This window comes from Enhydra lutris, unplaced genomic scaffold (genome assembly GCF_002288905.1).
Source record: "Enhydra lutris kenyoni isolate GAN:26980312 unplaced genomic scaffold, ASM228890v2 scaffoldscaffold2, whole genome shotgun sequence".
Taxonomy (NCBI): Eukaryota; Metazoa; Chordata; class Mammalia; order Carnivora; family Mustelidae; genus Enhydra; species Enhydra lutris.
In genome coordinates, this window is record NW_019154086.1 from 18,215,701 (window position 1) to 18,236,363 (window position 20,663).

The 20,663-nt window shown below is 41.4% G+C and overlaps 1 protein-coding gene and 1 pseudogene across 1 annotated transcript in view; one reads left to right on the forward strand and one right to left on the reverse strand.

Annotated features, from left to right (window-relative positions):
* Positions 1–5,367, forward strand: part of LOC111149950 (neutral cholesterol ester hydrolase 1) — a 55,439-nt gene extending 50,072 nt beyond the window's left edge. Inside the window, exons 4-5 of the mRNA XM_022507224.1 lie at positions 887–1,058; positions 3,169–5,367. Of these exons, the coding sequence (XP_022362932.1) occupies positions 887–1,058; positions 3,169–3,786 (790 nt within the window). The 3' untranslated portion in view covers positions 3,787–5,367. The remainder of the gene's footprint in view (positions 1–886; positions 1,059–3,168) is intronic.
* Positions 5,368–15,915: 10,548 nt separating this feature from the next.
* LOC111149545 lies at positions 15,916–18,602 on the reverse strand (annotated as a pseudogene).
* Positions 18,603–20,663: the final 2,061 nt, after the last annotated feature.

Sequence of the window (20,663 nt, forward strand, 5' to 3'; positions counted from 1 at the left end):
ACTAGCTTTTCAGTTCCGGCCTCCTAGGGAGTGAATTCATTGCCTGGGTTTAATGTACTCTTCACTGGAGTACAGTTTTACTATATTTCTCAAGTCAATCATAAAGGATACCACATGGAGGCATTAAACATGAGGTTAATGAAATGGTTAATGTTGCCAGGTTACCTTCTAACTCACTGGTGTTGTAAATTGGAACACTGACTTCCAGAAATAAAATTTCAGAATCGATTGTGGTTCTACCCATATCTTAATAACACCCACCTTCAACTTTGAAGTTTTGTTTTTCCATTGGTGGTGACCTAGGTGTTTGTTTTGTTTGGAGGCTGATAATAAAAATATAAATAAAAAGGAGAGGGAGAGGACTACTGCTAATACAAAATCATTACATTCTTAAACTAGGTATTTGATTTGCAAGAAAATAAATGGTTCAGCATGCCTGGGGGCTCAGTCGGTTAAGAATCTGTCTTCAGCTCGGGTCATGATCCCAGAGTCTTGGGATCGAGTCCCACATTGAGTTCCTTGCTCAGCGGCAAGACTGCTTCTCCCTCCGCCTCTGTCCCCCCACCCCTACTTGTGCGTGCTCTCTCTCTCTCTCTCTCTCTGACAAAAAATAAATAAAATCTTAAAAAAAGAAAAGAAAGTGAATGGTTTATTTTTATATTTATTTATTTTTTTAAAGTAAGCTTTGTGCCCAATGTGGGACTCAAACTCCTGAGATCAAGAATCACATGCTCTACTGACTGAGCCAGCCAGGTGCCCCTTTAGATGTATTTTAATGCCCCACTTGTTTATTTCTGTGTCCAAAGGACCAGTTTCCCCTTAAACTTCAAATGGCCTAGAAAGACTTGGTAAAGTCCTTAAATGAATACAACTTTTGTCTCCACAGATACAGACTAGTTCCAAAGGTTTATTTTCCTGCACAAATTCATGATGTTGTGCATGCCACGAAGTATTTCCTGCAGCCAGAAGTCTTACACAAGTATTCGGTTGACCCAGACAGAATTGGTATCTCTGGTGACAGTGCTGGTGGGAATTTGGCCGCTGCTGTGGGCCAACAGGTAACAGCCCTGTGGTGCTGGTGGTTGGGAGGGCACTGGCTCACCTGCAGATGGACAGATTCTCCACCATGTATGGCCAAGGTGGAGCAGGTGGGCTGGTCAGTAGTGGGCCACGTTATTCAGATGACTGCACCTGGAGAACACACAGATCTTTCTGAAGTAGAAAGAGAGGTCAGTGACAAAAGTGTCATCTCTCAGTCCTCAGAAAGGCCCCGAATACGATCATTATGAAAGAAGGGCTGATGTTTTGTAGGGCTCTCTTGCCGCTCAGGGCTATGCATGGAAATCAAGTATCCCCAGCAACTTGTCCATGTCAGACTTGCAAAATGGGGGTCTGTGTGCTTAAATTCCAATTGCTGAGATGGCTTCCTTAGAACTTGGAGTCAAATTGAAAAGTTAAAAAGCGTTTCCCAAAGTTTGTTGGTTTTTTGGGTTTTTTTAAATATAAAAGAAAAAAATGAAAATGGGTCAGCCACTTCAAATGTTATCTTACAAGATCATTGAGCTTACTTGGTTAAATTCTTTGAAAACTACCTAGCTCTAAGAGCACCCAGAATTTGGGGCAGCTGTGTAAGTTCAAAGATAAGTACATTTTCTTCCTCTGATGGATTAAATAAGTTTAGAACAGCAGCTGTCTTCTCTCCTCCAAATTTCTTTTGGTATCCCAGATAGCATCTGCCTTTTTATCTGTGGCGTACCTCGGTTTCTTCTCCTTTGCTGCATGTGAAGAAATTTGTTCTCTGGCATTGGCACGTTTGCTATACCTGTGTCAAGTGTGGTAAGAAGAAAGTGCTAGTCCATGAGGAGAGCCTCATGGGCTTTACAATGAGACAGAACTGGGATGGAATCCAGTCCCCTTGCTTTGAGAGCTACAGGGCTTTGGGCAAGCACCTTAACATCTCTAAGCCTCAGGAAAATGAGGATAATGCCATGTGATTGCAGGGCTGTTGCCAGAATTTAGTGAAATGATGTATATACATTCCTGGCACATATTAATTGTACTATCAACCAATCATTTCCTTTTGCTTTGACAGAACAGTTTCATCTTCCCTGGGGATGGGGTTCTAAACTCCTACGTAAAACAAAGTTGTATGGCTAAAGTGACCTTGAAGATTGTTTAGTTGCAATAAAACACAGTGTCCTAGTTAGCTGCCTTTCAGAGAGAAAAAAAAAGAAAAGAAAAAGAAAGAAAGAAAGAAAGATAGAAACCAGAAAAAAAAAAGTCTTTAAAAAATATATGAATAAGGACTGAGAGGGGAGGATAATGTGTGGAAACAGTTCAAGATACTTGTTGAATAAATAAATCAAATAATAATAATTTATAAATAATAAATAAAAATAAATAAATAAAATTTTTGACAGACTCAAAAAAAGAAAAAATGAAAATATATATCATTTTAGATACTAAAACTCTGTCTAAAATGAAGCAGTATGTTTGCATTTTGTGGGGGCATGGGGGAATTGAGATCTGCTGAGGTAGGGGATGCATTCACATTCCCATTTCAACCTCAACTCTGGGGTGCACGCTCATTAAGGAGACTGGAGGGCACGTTGCCAGCACCATTTAAATTCTCTCACCCAGCATGAACACTAACTGCTCATTGGAGGAGATATCCTAAGGTCCTACTCCAACACTTTGGAGTCCCATCATCCGTTCCTTTGGCTTTTCCTCCCTTCTCCTCTGGAAGGGTTAGCTAGTTTGTTTCTCTACAGGAAGCCACTGCCTTTTTTGGGCCTTGCAGAGCATAGTGAACTAAATAAGGTTCATAGGTTATCCATCCGTCATATCCAGCAGAGTGTGCTACTGCCAAAGAATGGAGACAAGTGAAGTGTGCGTGGGGGTTTAAAGACCTAAGAGATGGTGTACATTTGAAGGGTTCATTCAAACATCATACCTTTCTCAGTAAATATCCAGCAGCTTGATTGGGGCAGTGGTGGTGGTGGGGGGGTTATTTTTTAAACTACATTACTTAATCCCATGGCTGGTGGAAATTTCATATTTTTATCCTCTGCTTGGCTTAAAGTAAGGCATCAAGCTACTATATAAGGTGTGGTTTCTATAAAAGGAGCCATGCCAAAAGAAACAATGTGTTTGCTTCCTCCTCCCCAGTTTTCTCAAGATGCCAACCTCAAAGACAAGCTCAAGGTACAAGCTTTAGTTTACCCAGTCTTACAAGCTTTAGATTTCAACACACCATCTTACCAGCAAAATGTGAACATGCCGATCCTGCCCCGTTATGTCATGGTGAAGTACTGGGTAGACTACTTCCAAGGCAACCATGACTTTGTCCAGGCAATGATAGTCAACAACCACACTTCCCTTGACGTGGAAGAGGCTGTTGCCCTCAGGGCCCGTCTAAACTGGACATCCCTCTTGCCGGCCTCCATCACAAAGGACTATAGGCCCGTCATACAGACCACTGGCAACGCTAGGATTGTGCGGGAGATTCCTCAGCTGCTGGATGCCCGGGCAGCCCCTCTCATCGCCGAGCAGGAAGTCCTGCGGCACCTCCCAAAGACCTATATTCTGACATGTGAGTACGACGTCCTAAGAGACGATGGGATCATGTACGCCAAGCGTCTGGAGAGCGCAGGTGTGGAGGTGACCCTTGATCACTATGAGGATGGTTTCCACGGCTGCATGATTTTCACCAGCTGGCCCACCAACTTCTCAGTGGGAATCCGGACTAGGAATAGTTACATCAAGTGGCTGGATCAAAACCTGTGAACAAGTCACATTTTTAGAGTGCGTGAGCCCCTCTTGACCTCCTGCACCTGCTTCGGAAATTGATGCACTTTTTAGTTGACTGATTTCTCCCGGTGACTTGTGAGTGATGTAATCTCTATTCCTTGCATACCCTGTGTGAATTTAATTTCTGGAAATGTGCTTAACTAATGTACATACAAAATGTCTGAGGCTGGTTCTCAAAGCAGGCCAGTCTCTCTGTTCTTGTTGTTTTAGCCAAACTACTACCAATACTCACGGCTGCAGAGAACAGGACAAGGAGCTGAAATAGCTTTGGGTTCTGTCTTCCTCAAGAAAAATCTTTCTAGAAGAAATTCTTCCAGCTGTGGATGACATAGTGACCTTTAATGACTAAAGAAAATGTGGGCTCTTCTTCAACTTGCTAGGGTCTACTTTAAGTTCAGAGCAGTGTTACCTGTGTGCACGTAAAGGTCAGTGCTGGGTACCAAGTGCCCTCTGTTCTTTACAGATAGATGGTTTTGTTTCCTATGGGAATTTCGGCAAAGGTGTTCTAGCAAGGACAAGTTTCTCAAATGCCTTTCTTCCTTTAGAGCATTGATGTTATGGGATAGCTATCTCTAAGTCCAGTTGGATTAGAACAATACTTGAAAGTTACTTTCTACCACTATTATTAGAAAATATAGTCGCATGGACTGGAAATCTTGTACATTGCTACATTTTTTGGGTATGCTCTCTCCATTGGGGAGATCTTCTGGGAGCAAATTCATTTAGATTTAGGATAAATCTTCCAGTACAGAACAAGTAAAAACAGACAAACGAACCAACCTATTTATTTTCATAAGTAATACTTCTGACATAAATTACCAAAAGCAGTGTGTAATATATTTGGCATAGTCAGGAAAGAAGATACATTTAATATTGAAATTATGAAAAATATCTTCAGAGGGTCTAGTTTATTCTTGAAAACTCAATTTTTTCCACTTACATGGCTTTAAAATGGGGCTATTTTGGTATATATGATGTATTGTTTATTTTTTTAAGTTATTTAATGTTAATATATATAGCTAGACTTAAGATTTTTCAAAATAATGTCTATAATGAATATTAAAAATAATGATATTTTTAAAAAAAGAAACTACCTTAGAATTATATCCACATGTAATTTTATGGAAAGAGGTAAAGTAGCTATTAATACTACTACACATTAGGCTTAAATATTTTGATGCTTATATGCAATCACAAATTAGAATAATTAGAAACTATGACTACACCTGGTAAAGTCGTCTAAGTTTCTAGCTCAGTAACTTCAGTAAGACACACACTGCTCATTTCTGCCCTCCTCTGTGGTCAGAGGAACACTAGATCATATTCTGCGGGGTGACGCGTACATCAGCACCTGGTGCCTTTACCTCTTCTTATCTCCTTCCAGCCTGGTCTCGAAGTTACGATACCCCAAGCTCCACTTCGTGTAAAGCCTTCACTGCCAGTGGGAACATCTTTGGCATAGGAAGGGACTCCAATTCTGGGTTGAGTACTTCTGCCCTCCTTCCTGCCCCTCTGACCACTGCCCCACCACACACACATCCGTGCCCCCCCACACCTCCCCCATTCTTTGCAGGGGCTGCAGAGAGCAATGGGACAGCCTGGTTATGATATGGCCTGTCCATCAGTGGAGAGGATGGAGAGGAAGTGAAAGCTTCTCGCTCATTTGAAAGGGAGGCACTAACAACTTCTGCATTGAAATCAGTGAAAATGTGCGCCCTTATTTTTCATTTATTGTATAAGCCAGTAGCATTTTATGTACAAAATGTGTGTGTGTGTGTGTGTGTGTGTGTGTGTGTGTGTTTGCCTGTGTGTATATAAAAAATAATCATGCAGATTAACATGCTAGTGGACAGAGATAAGTCATTTACCATCTCTGGGCCTTTTTCCCTTCCCTCTAAAATCAGCACTTTGAATTACTTTGAGTTAATCTACGAGGTCTCTTCCAACTGTAAATTCCAAGCATTTTGTCAGTCTGACAAATCATATTGACTTCTCTAGTGTTTTGGTTTTTTGTTTTGTTTTCTGGGGGTTTTTTTGTAGGTTATTTTTTCGTATACATAGACACAAGTATCATCGAAGATTTTGTTTTTCTAAAAAAAACAAGATTTTGTTTCTTACTCTTTGACAGCTACTCTCCTCATTTAATACTATTGGGGTTTTTAAATACCATTTGAAGGGACCAATGTCTGGGCCTTACTTTGAGGTTATCAACCTCCAGACATCAAGGAAAATATACATGCAAAGAGTTTCTTAAAATGGCATGTTTTCCCCCAGAATTAGGAGCTAAATGCTATGGTAATTACAGACACCAAATGATTCTAGATCTTTAAAGGGTTTTCTTAGATGAACACAGAGTGAAAGAAAAAGGGCCAACCACTGTTTCAAATGAAACACTTGAGTTTCATTAAAGCTTTAATGTGTGTGAATAATTTGTCTAATGACTTGTTACTGGACCCTATCTCAGACCTTGCTTGAAGTTCTTTTTTGAAATTCTCCCTGGAATAATAACAGTTGGGAGTCAGGATACACAAAAACCAGTAGGTACAAGAGAGGTTAAACCAACCAGAAATCTGAGTGCTAAGAACTCCTTGGGGAAGCCTATAGAGTTTATGGTGAAAATATTTTAGTGTGAGGGTGAATTCTCTCTCTTTTTTTAAGTTTTTGTTCTTGTATTAAGAAGTTATGCTCTGCAGATTGATTTTATAGTATGATGGCTTTATTTTGTTTTCCTATTTTATGAAAAAAAAGTTGATAGTCTTTTTTAATATTGTTGTTTGTGAAATATGAACGTAAATATATGAAGAAAAAACCTTGAAGTGCTGTGAATATCGTGGAGTGTAAATTAGTCTTAACGTTTTATCGTTGATTTGTGAAGAATTTGAGACTATTGTATAATTATCTTGGTGGCTGTGATATTTTATGCATGACCTTTTAACCTTTGACTTTTTGCTCATTTCCCACTGCCAAGAGGAAGGCAGATTTTATGAAGGATTTTAGTAGCAAATCTATTTTATAAGATGAAAATCCACGGTGGAGGTAGGAAAGCCTGTATCTGTTTTAACTCAAGTTTAGAAATAAAATGGCTCCATCTGGGAATGTGCCTCTTTTACTTCTTCTCGTCTCTTTTTCTGGTTTCCATCTCTCCCTCTGTATCTCAGGTCCTTAGCCACAGCTCTGACCAAATCTTCTGCCCACCGGAGTCCCGGAGCTGCCTTTCAGTCACGGAGGGGTTGGTCAGCGGCTTCCTTGATGACATTCATTTCATGTCTGGATGCAGTATGTGCTGCTCACGTTGGGGAAACCTGCCTCGGACTGGCTACAATCTTTGCAAAAGTGAGGCAGGCCCTGAGACCATTTGGGGACTTTCAATCCACGGATTGGAAAGGGATGATCCTGCTGCAAATGAATTTGGATTTAAAGCAGTTCAGCCACGGAAGTATCAATAGCGCTAGAGGCAAATTTTCAAATTGACCCTGACATTACAAGCAAATCTATTAATTCCACACTTGAGTTTATTATGCCGAGTTTATATCAGTGTTATAGGAATAACATTGAAGTTCAAAGGGAATTGTTCGTGTTGGTTCTGAACCAACATACCTGGTGTAAATTATGTTTTTTGGTCACATACCTGTGTGTAAATTATGTTTTTCCACTCAGTTGTAGTTTCTTTCATCTTCTCCAACGGAATCTCTAGGGTAGAGCTCTACTTTGTTGGGAAGATCCACTAACAGTTCCAGCAATTCTCCTTCAGAGCATTGACGATGTACTCGTGTGTTTTAGTATTGTTTCTATTGTGAATGTCATTTTTTTATCTCCCTTTCTTTTAATAACATCTCTTATTTTCCAATAGATCCTGTAGTTAAACATCTAGAAGATGTTGGTATCAGGACCATCCTCCCCAGACCTCAAAGACTGGAGACGTAGACACGATTTCTAGTAGGCGTGTATTATGGACTGGATAGCCCTGTCACTTTAGAACCAGCATCTTGTGTCATTAGACAGGCTGGTGACATCTTGTGTCTTGTGGGGCAGGCTCCTCCCCCAGATTTTCTCACAGCGGACCCACTGTTGATAGGAGGTTAAGGGCCCCACCTTTTGGACAGACTGTCTGTCCAAAGGAGACCCAGCCCTTCCAGTCACCAGGCTTACTTCAGCCCCTCTGACCGCCGTGGATGGCTGCTGTTTGCCATCTCACCTTTCTGTTTGCAATTCTTGGTATTTGGTTGTGTTTGTTTTCTGTTCTCCCCATGTTTAAATGTAAGCTCCATGAAGGCAGGGACTTTGTTTTGTGCATTCCTGTTTCCTCAGCATTTAGAACAGAGCACACAGTGGACTATCAAAACGTGTTAGTTTTGTTATTTTAAAGAGAAAGAGATTGGTGGGGAGAGGGGCAAAGGGAGAGGGAGAGAGAAAAATCCCAAGCAGGCTCCATGCCCAGCACAGAGCCCAATGTGGGGGTCAATCTCACAACCCTGAGATCATGACTTCAGCCAAAATCAAGAGGTGGACACTCAACCGACTGAGCTACCCAGGTGCCCCTCAAAACGTGTTTTTGAATAAATAAATCCTCACTGGGAAAAAAAAAATGAGCTTATAAGAACTGGGTTATTATTTTTCATGTGTTTCTTCTAGAAGTAAATTAAGTTTATGTCAAATATAAAAAACTACTTTATATGGAAATGATATTAAATACTAAACATTTCCAAGAAAAATTAAATAATTCAAAGTAATTACATACCTGTTTTTAACTACTAGATTTTAAAGCAAAAACAAATGTTTTTAAGAGAATGGATAATGATGGGGAGAACAAAAGCAAAAGAAATGTAGAAAATAATTAAATTTTCTTTGCAGCTCACTGACAAGTACTTCAAACAGTCAGGGTGACCTTCCTCCAGGACCTCAGTGGCCTCACTGTTAATACATTGCTAGAGGCAAAAGGCAACCTTAAATTGACATTAGCTTGACCTCCAGAATCCTGTAAGTCTTCCTCAACATATAAAAATCCTTTTGGAAACTTGCTTTATTGTTACCCTCCTCCCCCCAAATATATGTTAGCAATCATCTTCCTAACATATGGCCCACTGATATTCATCTGAAGGCTCTGAAGACTATGGTTTTACTAGACAGTAGTAAATGACCTTATCTTAAACAACAGCTAGCCCATCAAGGTCCTGAAAACCTTGCTTCCAAATTCCTTAGAGGCATACACCATCCTTAACCCCCTCCAACTTAAAAGTATCCGATCAGTCACCTGTCACAACCCCAGTGCAGCTCTTTCTGCCCACAGGTCCTGTCCCTGTGCCTTACTGAAACCACCTTCTTGTGCTGAAGACGTCCTCAGAATTCCTTCTTGACCATTCACTCCTGGACCCTGAATATTCTGTCACATCTGATAAAGTGAAGTGATTTTTTTTTTCCTCTTCCTTCTATAGCTCAAGTCCTTCCTGTATTTTTCTTAACAGATATTGGCCGAGGTTTTTACTATGTTAAATAAAACTGTCACAAAGTGCCCTAAAAGAATGATCTATACATAACTTATTTCACCAGGTGTTCCATGGAAGTCCATTTAAGAACCTGAGAAATTTTAAACAGTTAAAGCAATTCTACCCCTTTTAGAAGATTGTCTTCTTTCTGGTCTCATTATTTTTTAATAGGGAATCAAATTCTATGTTCTTTATTCCAGTTAAATACATGCAATAAGGGCACTTGGCTGGCTCAGTTGGTTGAGAATGTGTCTCTTGATCTCAGAGTTGTGAGTTGGAGCCCCACACTGGGTGTAGAGATTACTAAAAAAAAATTTTTTTAACTTAAAAAAAAATCATGCAATAAATAATATTTATTTGCTTGGCCACAGATTAAAATTATTTTAAGTTTTCTTCTGTAAGATAAAAGGCTTACCAAGCTAAGTAACTTCATATTATCCCCTGCCGACTTCATTTCCACCATTCTGTTAGAATGAAGTTCCCTGTCTTCTATACAAAGCCAATACATCAGTTTGCCTCCTTAATTGATTCATTATGGTCTCATTCAAGGACATGTGAAAGTATCTCTCCTTTCTCCTAGACTTTTTACTCTTCCCTGAACTATTCACTCCTTCATTTAGGTCTATAAAGAGAGTCAAATCTGTCCTGTCCAGAAGAAATTCTCTTTTGGTCCTTTATCTCCATTGTTTCTTCCTTCTGACCCAAACACAAAACAACTCATTTGGTTATTTATTGCTGAGTCATAAATTAGGCTGAGACTCGTAATTTAAAACACTAGCCATTTGTTACTGCATGATTCTGTGTTGACTAAGTTTAGCCCAGTGGGTCACCCGCCACCAGGCTAACTAGGGCTGTAGCAGACCCACCTGCTGACTAGGGCCATAGTCTGAGAGTGCTCTGCTAGGCTGGAACATCACGACGGGGCTCACTATGAGCCTGGCAGTTGTTGCTGGCCAGTAGCTGGGTAACTTGGTTCTCCAGCACATGGCCTTTCCTCCTGTATTGGAATTCTAGAAGCATGGCATGTGGATTCCATGATGGAGCATTCTGAGTGTGCAAAAGTGGGAAGGTTCATACCTCTTAAGATCCAGTTTTGGAAGTTGCCCAGCATCATTTTACCATATCCCATTGGTCAAAGCAAATCACAGGATCAGCCCAGATTCAGGGGAGGAGAAACAGACACCACTGCTTCCTGCTTCCTGCTTCCTGCTCACTGGAAGGAATGACAAAGAATTAAAGTCATCTTCGATGCACCACAATTCCTGCCTGGAGAGAATGTTCATTTCTGCAAATCATTGAGAAGAACAAAACCCTCTGCTTACATTTATAGCACATCAGACAATGGGGAGTATTTTCCATAGATTACTTCTGGCCCCGTATGTTCTTGACCTTGTTTTTCCTCCACTACCCCTTGAACTTCTGGTGCAGTAGTTCCTATTTTAATACATCTGGCCCTGTACTTCAGCAGAGGGTGGGATACGGGGACTCCTGGAAGTTATTCCTCTACTGGGTGAGTCAGCAGTAGCTGAAGAAGCTGTGAATCACATAAATATATCCCACTAAACCCAAGGCCAATGCCCCGCCAACTCAATTTTCCCCTTGACCAGACCCCCCAGAACGTCTGCAGCCATTCTAAGCATCCAGAGAATTTGTGATGGACAAACTGGGGTGGAGTCACTGATGCGAACAAGAGCAATTAAAAGGTATTTTAACATTCGTGTATTTTAAAAAGGCAATAATCTTGTGCACCTATGAGTGGGGTCCCTCTGGTTCCCTGAATGGAACCCATGCATGTGAGGGGCCCTAAGCTCAAGTTCTATGGTAAATCTGCCCCTGCACAAGATGCAGATTCATGCTTTCACCCTCATTCTAAATGCCTCTCCTGGGCCATCTGATAACCCCACTGGTGCAGCAAGTCCCAAACTAAATATATGCATTGCCTTCTCCCTCTGCATTGGTGTGGCCTTACCTAGGCCTTCTTTTACCAGGTCCTACTTCTGCTCTCTCTCTGCTCACCCAAGCTAGGACTGTGAGAGTTGTCTTTATCTTCTTAGTCCTTCAACTTTTTTCTTAAAGATTCTATTTATTTATTTATTTTTGAGAGAGAACATGGGGGGAGGGGGGAAGGGGAAGAAGCAGGACTCCATCCCAGGACCCTGGGATCATGACCTGAGCCGAAGGCAAACGCTTAACCAACTGAGCCACCCAGGCGCCCCATAGTCCTCCAACTTTGTCAGTCATGGAGTCCAATCAATCCTACTTCCCAAATATTTCTAAATAAAATACTTACATATTTAATATTTATAAGAGATTTCAATAAAAATACATACAACAAATATGTATATCTCAAATATGCAAAACCCATTGCCTTCTTTCCAAGCCTGGACAGTCTGTTCTAGTTCCAAGCTTAAAGTCCTTCGGGCCATTGGTTAGGTTCAAGGCATCAAATGTGACAAGCACAGCGCCCCCTCATGGCCCCACCCCTGCAGACTTGGGCAGCCATGCTTCTCCAAGTGTGGTCTGGGCACCCTTGGAGGCCTACAGAATCAAAACAATTCTGGTAATAATACTGTGATGTTATTTGCCTTCATCACTGTTTTCCTTTCATGAGTGGAGATTCCCAGCTGCTACTGGACATGTGAACCAGTTTCAACAGGTAGGATGTTGGCTCGTATTAAGCCAGACATGAATCATTTTTGGAAAGATGTAAAACAATGCCACACTTCCACTCATTTGTGTTGGGTAAAATTTTGCATTTCGTTTTCCATAAAATACAGCTTAAGCTTAACATGTAATTAATTCCTAATACCATAAACATCAATAAACAAAGTCCCTATGAACAAAAGCTCTTTGGGTCCTCCAAAATTTTAAAGAATGTAAGGTCCTGAGACCAAAACATTGGAGCTCCGCTATTGTACAATCTCATCCATGGGCAAGCGCTGTATGTTGTGCTAAGCGATAGCCGACGCTGAACTTATTATCATGGTTTGAAATACCCGCCCTGTGTCCTCTTCCTTCTGCCTTTCTTTGTCCTTTCCTCGTCTTCCTCTGCCAGCCTCCTCCAGGGTACCTCTCCTAACCTCTCCCTCCTCCGGTGGATTCAGGTATCGCTCCACTTCGGTCTTAACTGCAGGATTTTTTTTCTCCTCCAGTGCCCCTGGTTCCTGGTCACATCACTTCTAAGAATGAAGAGGTAGACCAGACAGAGTGGTGGGGACCAAAACAAAGTTTACTGAGCGATAGCAAAAATGACAGTACAAAGCTCCCAAAGCAAGAGGGGAGCCGAAAGGGTTGCCACCAGAGTTTCTAAGTCTAGGGGTTCTTACAAACTTCTTGATAGGCTGTTTTAATCTGATTAACCCTTGCTGCGTGTATCATCCAATCAGGTTAATCAGGTTTTTGTCATCTATCTATCACAGGAGAAAGGGTGGAGGGCTCTTTCCCCAGAGAAGCAAAATCCTTTCAAGGGTGGTTTCCTCTTGGGAAGGTTCTGCCCTCCTATTATCTTCGTTAGTCTCACAGTGCACTGCACACTCGGCACCAGGTAATATTTAGTGGGTCTGACTCCCTCACAAGACTGTGGGATCCTTGATGTTGGCCCGAGTGAGAAGCACTTTTGTCACCCGGATGGCTGACACAGTCCTCTCACAGAATAGGTGCTCAAGGAATCTTGGCTGAACAAATGTTCTCATGTTCTCATGTTCTCACAAAGTAAAATAGTGTTTTTCTTCCTAATGTATAAAATTATGCTTGATACTATTATATTTAATATATTTGCTTATCTATATCCTTCAGATAAAATCCGTTTTGTTTTGCTTTTGTTTTCCTGCAGATTTTTTTTTTTTTACTAACGCATTAAAAACTTATTTGGTTTGCATTAAAAATTTATTTGGTTTGGGGCGCCTGGGGGGTTCAGTCGGTTTGGCTCAGGGACCTGGGATCAAGTCCTGAGGCAAGCTCCCTGCTCAGCAGGGAGTCTGCTTCTCCCTCTCCCACTGCGGCTCCCCTGCTTATGTGCTCTCTCTCTCTCTCTCTGTCTGTCTAACAAATAAAATAATAAAATGAAACAAAGCAAAATAAAATATAAAAAAATGTAAAGGCCTAATGGTTAAAAAAGAAAACAACTTGGTCAGCAAATGAAATCCTGAAACCTACCTACCGTATAATATTTTTAAATTCAAGGCAACTGCCAGCAGAGGGCACTCTTGAAAGGAGATGGCATTAACCATCCTCCATATTGTGTTTCACCTGGAATTTTGGAAAAAAGATTTCCCAGTAGCTTTCTGTAATGTTTTATATTTATCAAAGATAAATAAAAAGCCATGTATGTTTCGTAACAGAATAAATTACGTTGGATTTTTTTAAAGTGGAGAGACTTTAAAATCCTCATTAAGTACCTGCTAGAGAACAACCGAATTCTCAAAACAAAGCAAAACAAAACAGAAAAAGGACTTTTACTGATCCTTTGTTAGAACATGACTCACCTCCCCGCCCACCGAAGTGTTTGTCTGTTTCTCTTACATGTTTTTATTCAAAGTATGTAATTGCCATCCCCTTGGAAAGAAGCTGACGGAAAAATGGTGTTCTGCATTTTTGAAGGACCATTTAATGCAGCGGAGAATACAGGACCCTCATCTTTTGTTCTGCCTGCGGGCAAACCTTAGGCACCCAGCATTGGGTGGGTCCTTAGATGCGAAGAAACTGCCTTTGAAAATAATCTGTAAGGCAAGCTAGGTGGCCTTCAAAAGCTAAAGCACATTTTCAATTCAAAGAACATTCAACAGTGACATTTGCAGGACTGCCATACTTTTATTGTTTTTACTTTTACCTTTTTTTCTTATCTTTTTTTTAGATATTAGTTATTTATTTGACAGACAGAGATCACAAGTAGGCAGAGAGGCAGGCAGAGAGAGAGAGAGGAGGAAGCAGGCTCTCCACTGAGCAGTGAGCCCAATGTGGGGCTCAATCCTGGGACCCTGAGATCATAACCTGAGCCTAAGGCAGAAGCTTAATCCACTGAGCCACCCAGGCACCCCAACCATATTTTTAAAAAACATAATATGTTCTGTGGCTAAGGGGGAAAAGCTTGTCCCTCACTCAGTTCACATGGAACAGAGAAAATGGCATGAACTAGCAATTAGTAAACCAGAATTCCATTTCCAGCTCTGCCAGCAAATATCTCAGCAAATATAGGTAAATCTTCGTTAGTGCCTTGGTTCTACCATTTAGAAGGTTATATTTGTCTAAACGTCTTCTTTATTCCACAAAAATACTTGGAGCAGCTTATAATTAAACAAAATATACAATGAAATAATGACATAGAAAGAGGAGCTCATAGCCAAGGAAAAGAACAACAATGTGCCAGCTAGAAAAATCACTGCTTTGGGACGCCTGGCAGGCTCAGTCAGTAGAGCATTTGACTCTTAATCTTGGGGTTGTGAGTTCAAGCCCCACCCTGGACACAGAGGGTTCTGGAAGGAAGAAAGAAAGAAAGAAGGAAGGAAGGGAGGGAGGGAGGGAGGGAGGGAGAAAAGAAAAAGAAAAATCAGTTTCTTTGGTTAATTTCTTGTTTGACTCTGAGCACCCTGACAGTTGAGGCAAAAAGTCAAAATCATGGTCAATGATTCAGCCTGCTACGTAACGAAGCATTTCAATTTCTCAGGGATGACGGTCTTTCCCTAGCACTAAATACTAAAAGAAAATTCCTACCTGTGCTCTGGATAATGTCTTCAAATATTTTAAAGTGAATATAACAGGAACCTTTGATATAACTATTTAATGCATCTCAATGAAAACTAAAAACATGATTTTAAAGCATATCCATACTTTAAATCCAGGGCAGTTATAATGTTTGCCCTACTGTAGGCCTCCAAGGACTATTTTATAAATAATAAGCTATAGAATGGTATTTTTTTGTTGTTTTTATTTATTATTTTTTAAAGATTTTATTTACTTACTTGACAGAGAGAGCACAAGCAGGGGGAACAGCAGAGGAGAGCTCCCAAAGAGTAGGAAGCCCAATGCGGGGCTAATGTGGGGCTTGATGTGGGGCTCGATCCCAGATCCTTGGGATCATGACCCCAGTTGAAGGCAGGTGCTTAATGACTGAGCCACCCAGGCGCCCCTAGAAGGGTATTTTTAAAAATCGTTTTAAATTTATCTCTCCAGGCATAGTGATAATAAGGTGATCAGCTTTCTCTTTCTTTCTCCCTCTTTCTTTCTTTTTTCTTTTTGGAAAAAGTTAAAAATTCCTTAATTTTTCATTTCTGATGCCACCACTATAATTTACAGGGCAATATACCTGATGTACTGCAAAGACATGGACAAAGACAAAGCTACAACAGGTAAAAGACCTCAGGAATGTACATGTAATTGACAGTACACTGGTTTTTTCAATAGCTGTACTGTTCACAAAGTATGGCTGTGATGGTCCCACCACAAAGGGGTTCCTGTTCAAACTGCAGTGACTTTTCTGACTACAGATCATTGTTCCTTCTGTGGCAGATTTTTAGAGTTCCTTTAATGCATTCGGGACAACTGTCTCAAAGTCACCTGCAATTGTCCTGACAACCCCTCGCTCTCTCTCCTGCAAAGAACTGTACGCCTTTTCTTCTGAGTTTCTTCAGAACCTTCTGCTGCCATTTCCACCACTTGACCACAAGGTACCTAACCACCACCGTAGGGACTCCCTGAGCTTCTCCCACCAAAACTTCCCCCCTTCATGGGCCCATAATTTGATTGCTGTTGTCCACTCTAATTTCTAAAATCCTTATGGTTCCCACCACCACCATAGTTAGGTCCAAAATTATCTCTGTATTGTGACCATCATATCCTCCACCACCGCTACTGTATCCTCCTCCTTGGTGTCCATATCCTGGCCTGCTGCCACCATAGCGTCCTCTACTGCTACAACCAGGACCACCACCACAGTTGTCACCACCACCTCCAGATCCCTTTTACCCCCTCTCACTTCCTCTATATTTGCTGCTCCTGCCACCACCTCCACCAGCAGAGCCTCCCCTTCCACCAGAGTTTCTACCACGACCCATAAAGTTGCCAGATCCATCTCCATGACCTCTTTGTGATCCAGTAAATGGCATTTCTGGTTTAGGAAGGGCCTTTTTCACTTCACAGTTATGCCCATTAATAGTGTGGTGTTTCTGAGCAATAATTTTATCAACTGTATCATGATCATCAAAAGTTACAAAAGCGGGGACACCTGGGTGGTTCAGTCGGTTCATTGTCTGCCTTCACCTCTGGTCATGATCTCAGGGTCCTGGGATCAAGCCCCACATAGGGCTCCCTGCTCAGCGGGGAGTCTGCTTCTTACTTTTCTCCTGTCATTCCCCCTACTCGTGCTCTTTCTTTCTCTCTCTGTCAAATAAAGTCTTTTTTAAAAAAAGCTACAAAAGCAAATCCTCTTTTCCACTATGCCTAACTTCCATAATTTCTATGGTTTCAATTGTGCCATTCTTTTTGAAGTAGTTTCCCAAATTATAGTCTTCTGTATCTTCTTTAATACCACCGACAGAAATGTTCTTCTCTGTGGGAGGGGCATCAGGCTTTACAGAATCCTCTCTGGAAACAGCTCTCTTCGGTGCCTATCAGCTTCCTGTGGTTTGGCACACATGTCTGCATCTACCGCTTCAACACAGGAGTAAGTCACAAAACCAAAACCGCTGGAAGGTTTTGTTTGGAGGAGGGGTCTCTCGTCACCGCACAAACTGTAAGTGTGCCCTCTTTTCCAAAATGTTTTCTTTAACTATCATCTGTAGTTTCAAGGCTTAAATCACCAATAAACAGTTTTCTCAACTGCTCTAGTTCCTTTGAATCATGACTCTCAACTTTCGGATTGGACTTGCCTCTTCCAACTCAAGTTCAATATGGGACCAAAAGCCAGCTTTTTTTTCTTCAATTGGTACCAAGGGAAAAAACAGGGGTAGTTACAGGTACACAGAAAAAATTATTAAAGATTATACAAGACGCTGTTAACCATTTACCTCTAGGAAATAGGAAGAAGGCTCTTAGGGGAAGAAAGATCTTTTTTCCGTTTTGCTTCTCTCTGAAAATTTTGAGTTTTTCTAAATTTTTAAAAGGTAATTTACTTGTAAATTACACCCTATACAATATAACTTATAAATTACTCCAAATATCTATTTTAATTTTCTTTTAGTTGTGCTTTTGTTCACCTCTTTGCAAGTTATCTGTGGCCAGAAACAGACACTCGTTCAAGCTAGATTAAGTAAAAAGGGAAGTTTATTGTAATGATACAACCAGAAATCTCCTGGATGTCCAAGATCAAAAAATGAAAGAAAGTTTGCTATCAGGGAGCCTAATATAAAAAATTCAAGAACTCAGCTACTTTCTCTGTTTCTTCATATATCTAATATCTGCTTCTTTCTTCTAATCGTCTCCAATGGCCACTTGCTGTCAGTAGACAGACTTTCTTAATTTCTTTAAGAATCTATCATAATTTTGTATGATCAAAACTGACCACTAGGGTGCCTGGGTGGCTCAGTCAGTTAGGCATCTGCCTTCGGCTCAGGTCATGATTCCATAGTCCTGGGGTTGACTCCTGCATCTGGCTCTCTGCTCAGCAGGGAGTCTGCTTCTCCCTCTGCCTCTCCCCTCCCCACCTTACTTGTGCTCTCTCTAGCTCTCTCACTCTCCAATAAATAAATAAAATCTTTTCTTTTTTTTTAAATGACCACCAATTCTGGATAGAGTTGAAGTATCTACTCCCGAATCTCTAAAAGGTTTACGTCACTTTAACCAGAGCTTCCAAACATCAGTCTGCGTGTGAATCACCTGGGGATCTTGTTAGGCTGCAGATTCTAAGTCAGTAGGTCTAGGTGGGCCCAGAGAAACCCAGGTGATAGAGCTTGATGCTGCTGGTCCATGGACCACTCTGTGAGGAGCAAGGCCTTGTGCACATTTTTGAGAGAAAGGATCTATTAGTGGCTAGCCAGCCAATGATTTGGACTGAACGCAATCATCAGGGGCCTGGGATAACTGGATGGAATGCTCTCTCGGTCGGAGCTGTGGATGGGAGCAGAGTATGAGAGAGAGAGGAATGGGAGGACAAGCACATTCAAAACAGGTCATTTATTTGACTCTTGTCTGCATCCAAAGTTGCCATGAACATGATCCAGCTGTATACAATAGGAAACCTTCTCCTCCAGTGGCCAGTACACCATAATCTAAAGTCATGTCAAAAGTAATTCTGGTTCTATAGGGCTTACCACATCCAGATGATGGACGTTCTTCCTTCAGCTTTGTTGTTTCTATTCCAGGTGTGGTTCTTGTCATTTTGAGCTGATGGAGGGATCAGTGGTTCTCAAAGTTGAAATTCTGATCCCTGAATCCAGTGTGGGATATAGGTATTGGGATCTTGAGTGAGCTCAAGGGTCATTCTGGTGCATTGGTGTACTCCAGTCTGAGAAGACCACTGAACTGGAAAAATGAAAGTCCTTTCCAGTGGAGTGGAGGATGGGATAGAACAGGATGGGATTCCTTACATTAAAATGCATATGTAGCCATAGGCTACACTGGTGGTTTTCCAACTTCAGCTTGTACTGGAATCATCTGGAAGGCTTGCTGGAACAGAAATCGCTGCACAAATTGCTGGCCTCACTCTCCAGATTTCTGATTCAGTAGGTCTGGGTCTGGGCCCAACAATTTACATTTTCATAAGGTCCCAGGTGACACTGCTGCTGTTGGTGCTGAGCACATTGTGAGAACCCCTGTGTCGTGCGTTCATGCTACTGATGCTTGCCGACCTCATGAACAGGACCCAGGAAAGAAGACATGGAAATATTTATGAAATTACTTAAAGCCATATGAAATCTTTTTTAAAAAATTAAAAAAATAAAAAAATAAAAATAAAAATGATAGTAGTTGGTGAATTGCTCAGAGAAATGGATAGAGGATTCCCATCCAGGCTTTTTTTTTTTTTTTTTTAGATTTTATGTATTTATTTGAGAGAGGGAGAGAGAACAAGAGAGAGCATGAGCAGGGGGTGGGCAGGTGGAGAAGGAGAGGCAGACTCCCCGCTGAGCAGGGCATCCAATGTGGGGCTTGATCCCAGGACTCTGAGATCCTGACCTGAGCCAAAGACATATGCTCAACCGACTGAGCCACCCAGGTGCCTCCCCACCCAGACTTTTGCTGATGTTTAAGTATCTAAGACACAAAGACCAACTCACAGATGCATTAGAGTCTCTCTGCAGGGGAGGTGTATCAGTTGGGTCCTGGCAGGAAAGAGACATGTTTCAGTGGCTCATTTGAGAGGCCAGCCTTTAACAAAGGCACTCTGTGTGAAGAAAGATGTGGGCAGCGATTACAGAAACCACCAACAGACAGTGCACACTTTGGGGCCAGTAGCAACAAGAAGGAGGTAGTAAACCCCATGCTAATATCCACTGTGTCCCTTGCTAAGCCATTAGAGAAGAAACCAGGGAAATAAATACCCCCAATTCTTCTGCCCTCCATTCTGCTGACCTGGAAATGAGGGACTCTGTGTGAGCAGCCCATATTGGCCAAACTCTGTGGGTCCACAGAGAAAGGTGGAAGGTGGATCTGGAAACAGAAGATGCTCAGCCCCAAAGACCATAGGCTGGGCCCCACCCCCAGTGCTTTTGTAGCCTGAGACTGAACAGCACAGATAATAAAGGGAGGAAGGGGTTTTTCATGTTTATTTCACACATGCAAATTTTAGCCCTTTGGGCTCTCTGAAATAATTACACTTTTAAAAAAATACAAGTGACGTTTAATGTAGGATGGCACTTAGCAGAAATAATAGTGTCACTCTGTTTCTATATCCAGGCCTAGTGGTCATCCTGGCTCAAAATTCACAGGCACAAAAACTAAAAATAAACTACTAGCCTTTCCTTTTAAGTATGAGTTTGAGGATCAAATGATTTTTTTTCTGCCCACTAATTTTGGCTTATGGTGGGCAGAAAAAGGACCTCATAAACTTCGACTCCAATATGCATAGGGGTGAATACTTCACATAAGTTGTCAGTTTATTGGTCAATCAAAAAAGAGGACCCTGCTTCTCTTCTGTGGCCATTGAGGACTGTCCGTGCAGAAAAGGGATGCACGGATGAGGCATTCAGCTCAAAATGCCCATTTCCCGTGTCATTCATACACACCTTCATTCATTCATTTAATGAATATTGTTGCATCCTTCCTTATTGCTCGGCACAGGTGGTCCTTGGGGATCAGTGGTAAGCAGGACGCCCTCCAGGGACCTCAAGAATCCTGTGAGGGAAATGGAAAAATTAGTGGTATTGATCTAATCATAAAAATAACTGACAGCATTGGGCACCTGGTGGCTCAGTGGGTTAAGTGCCTGACTCTTGTTTTCAG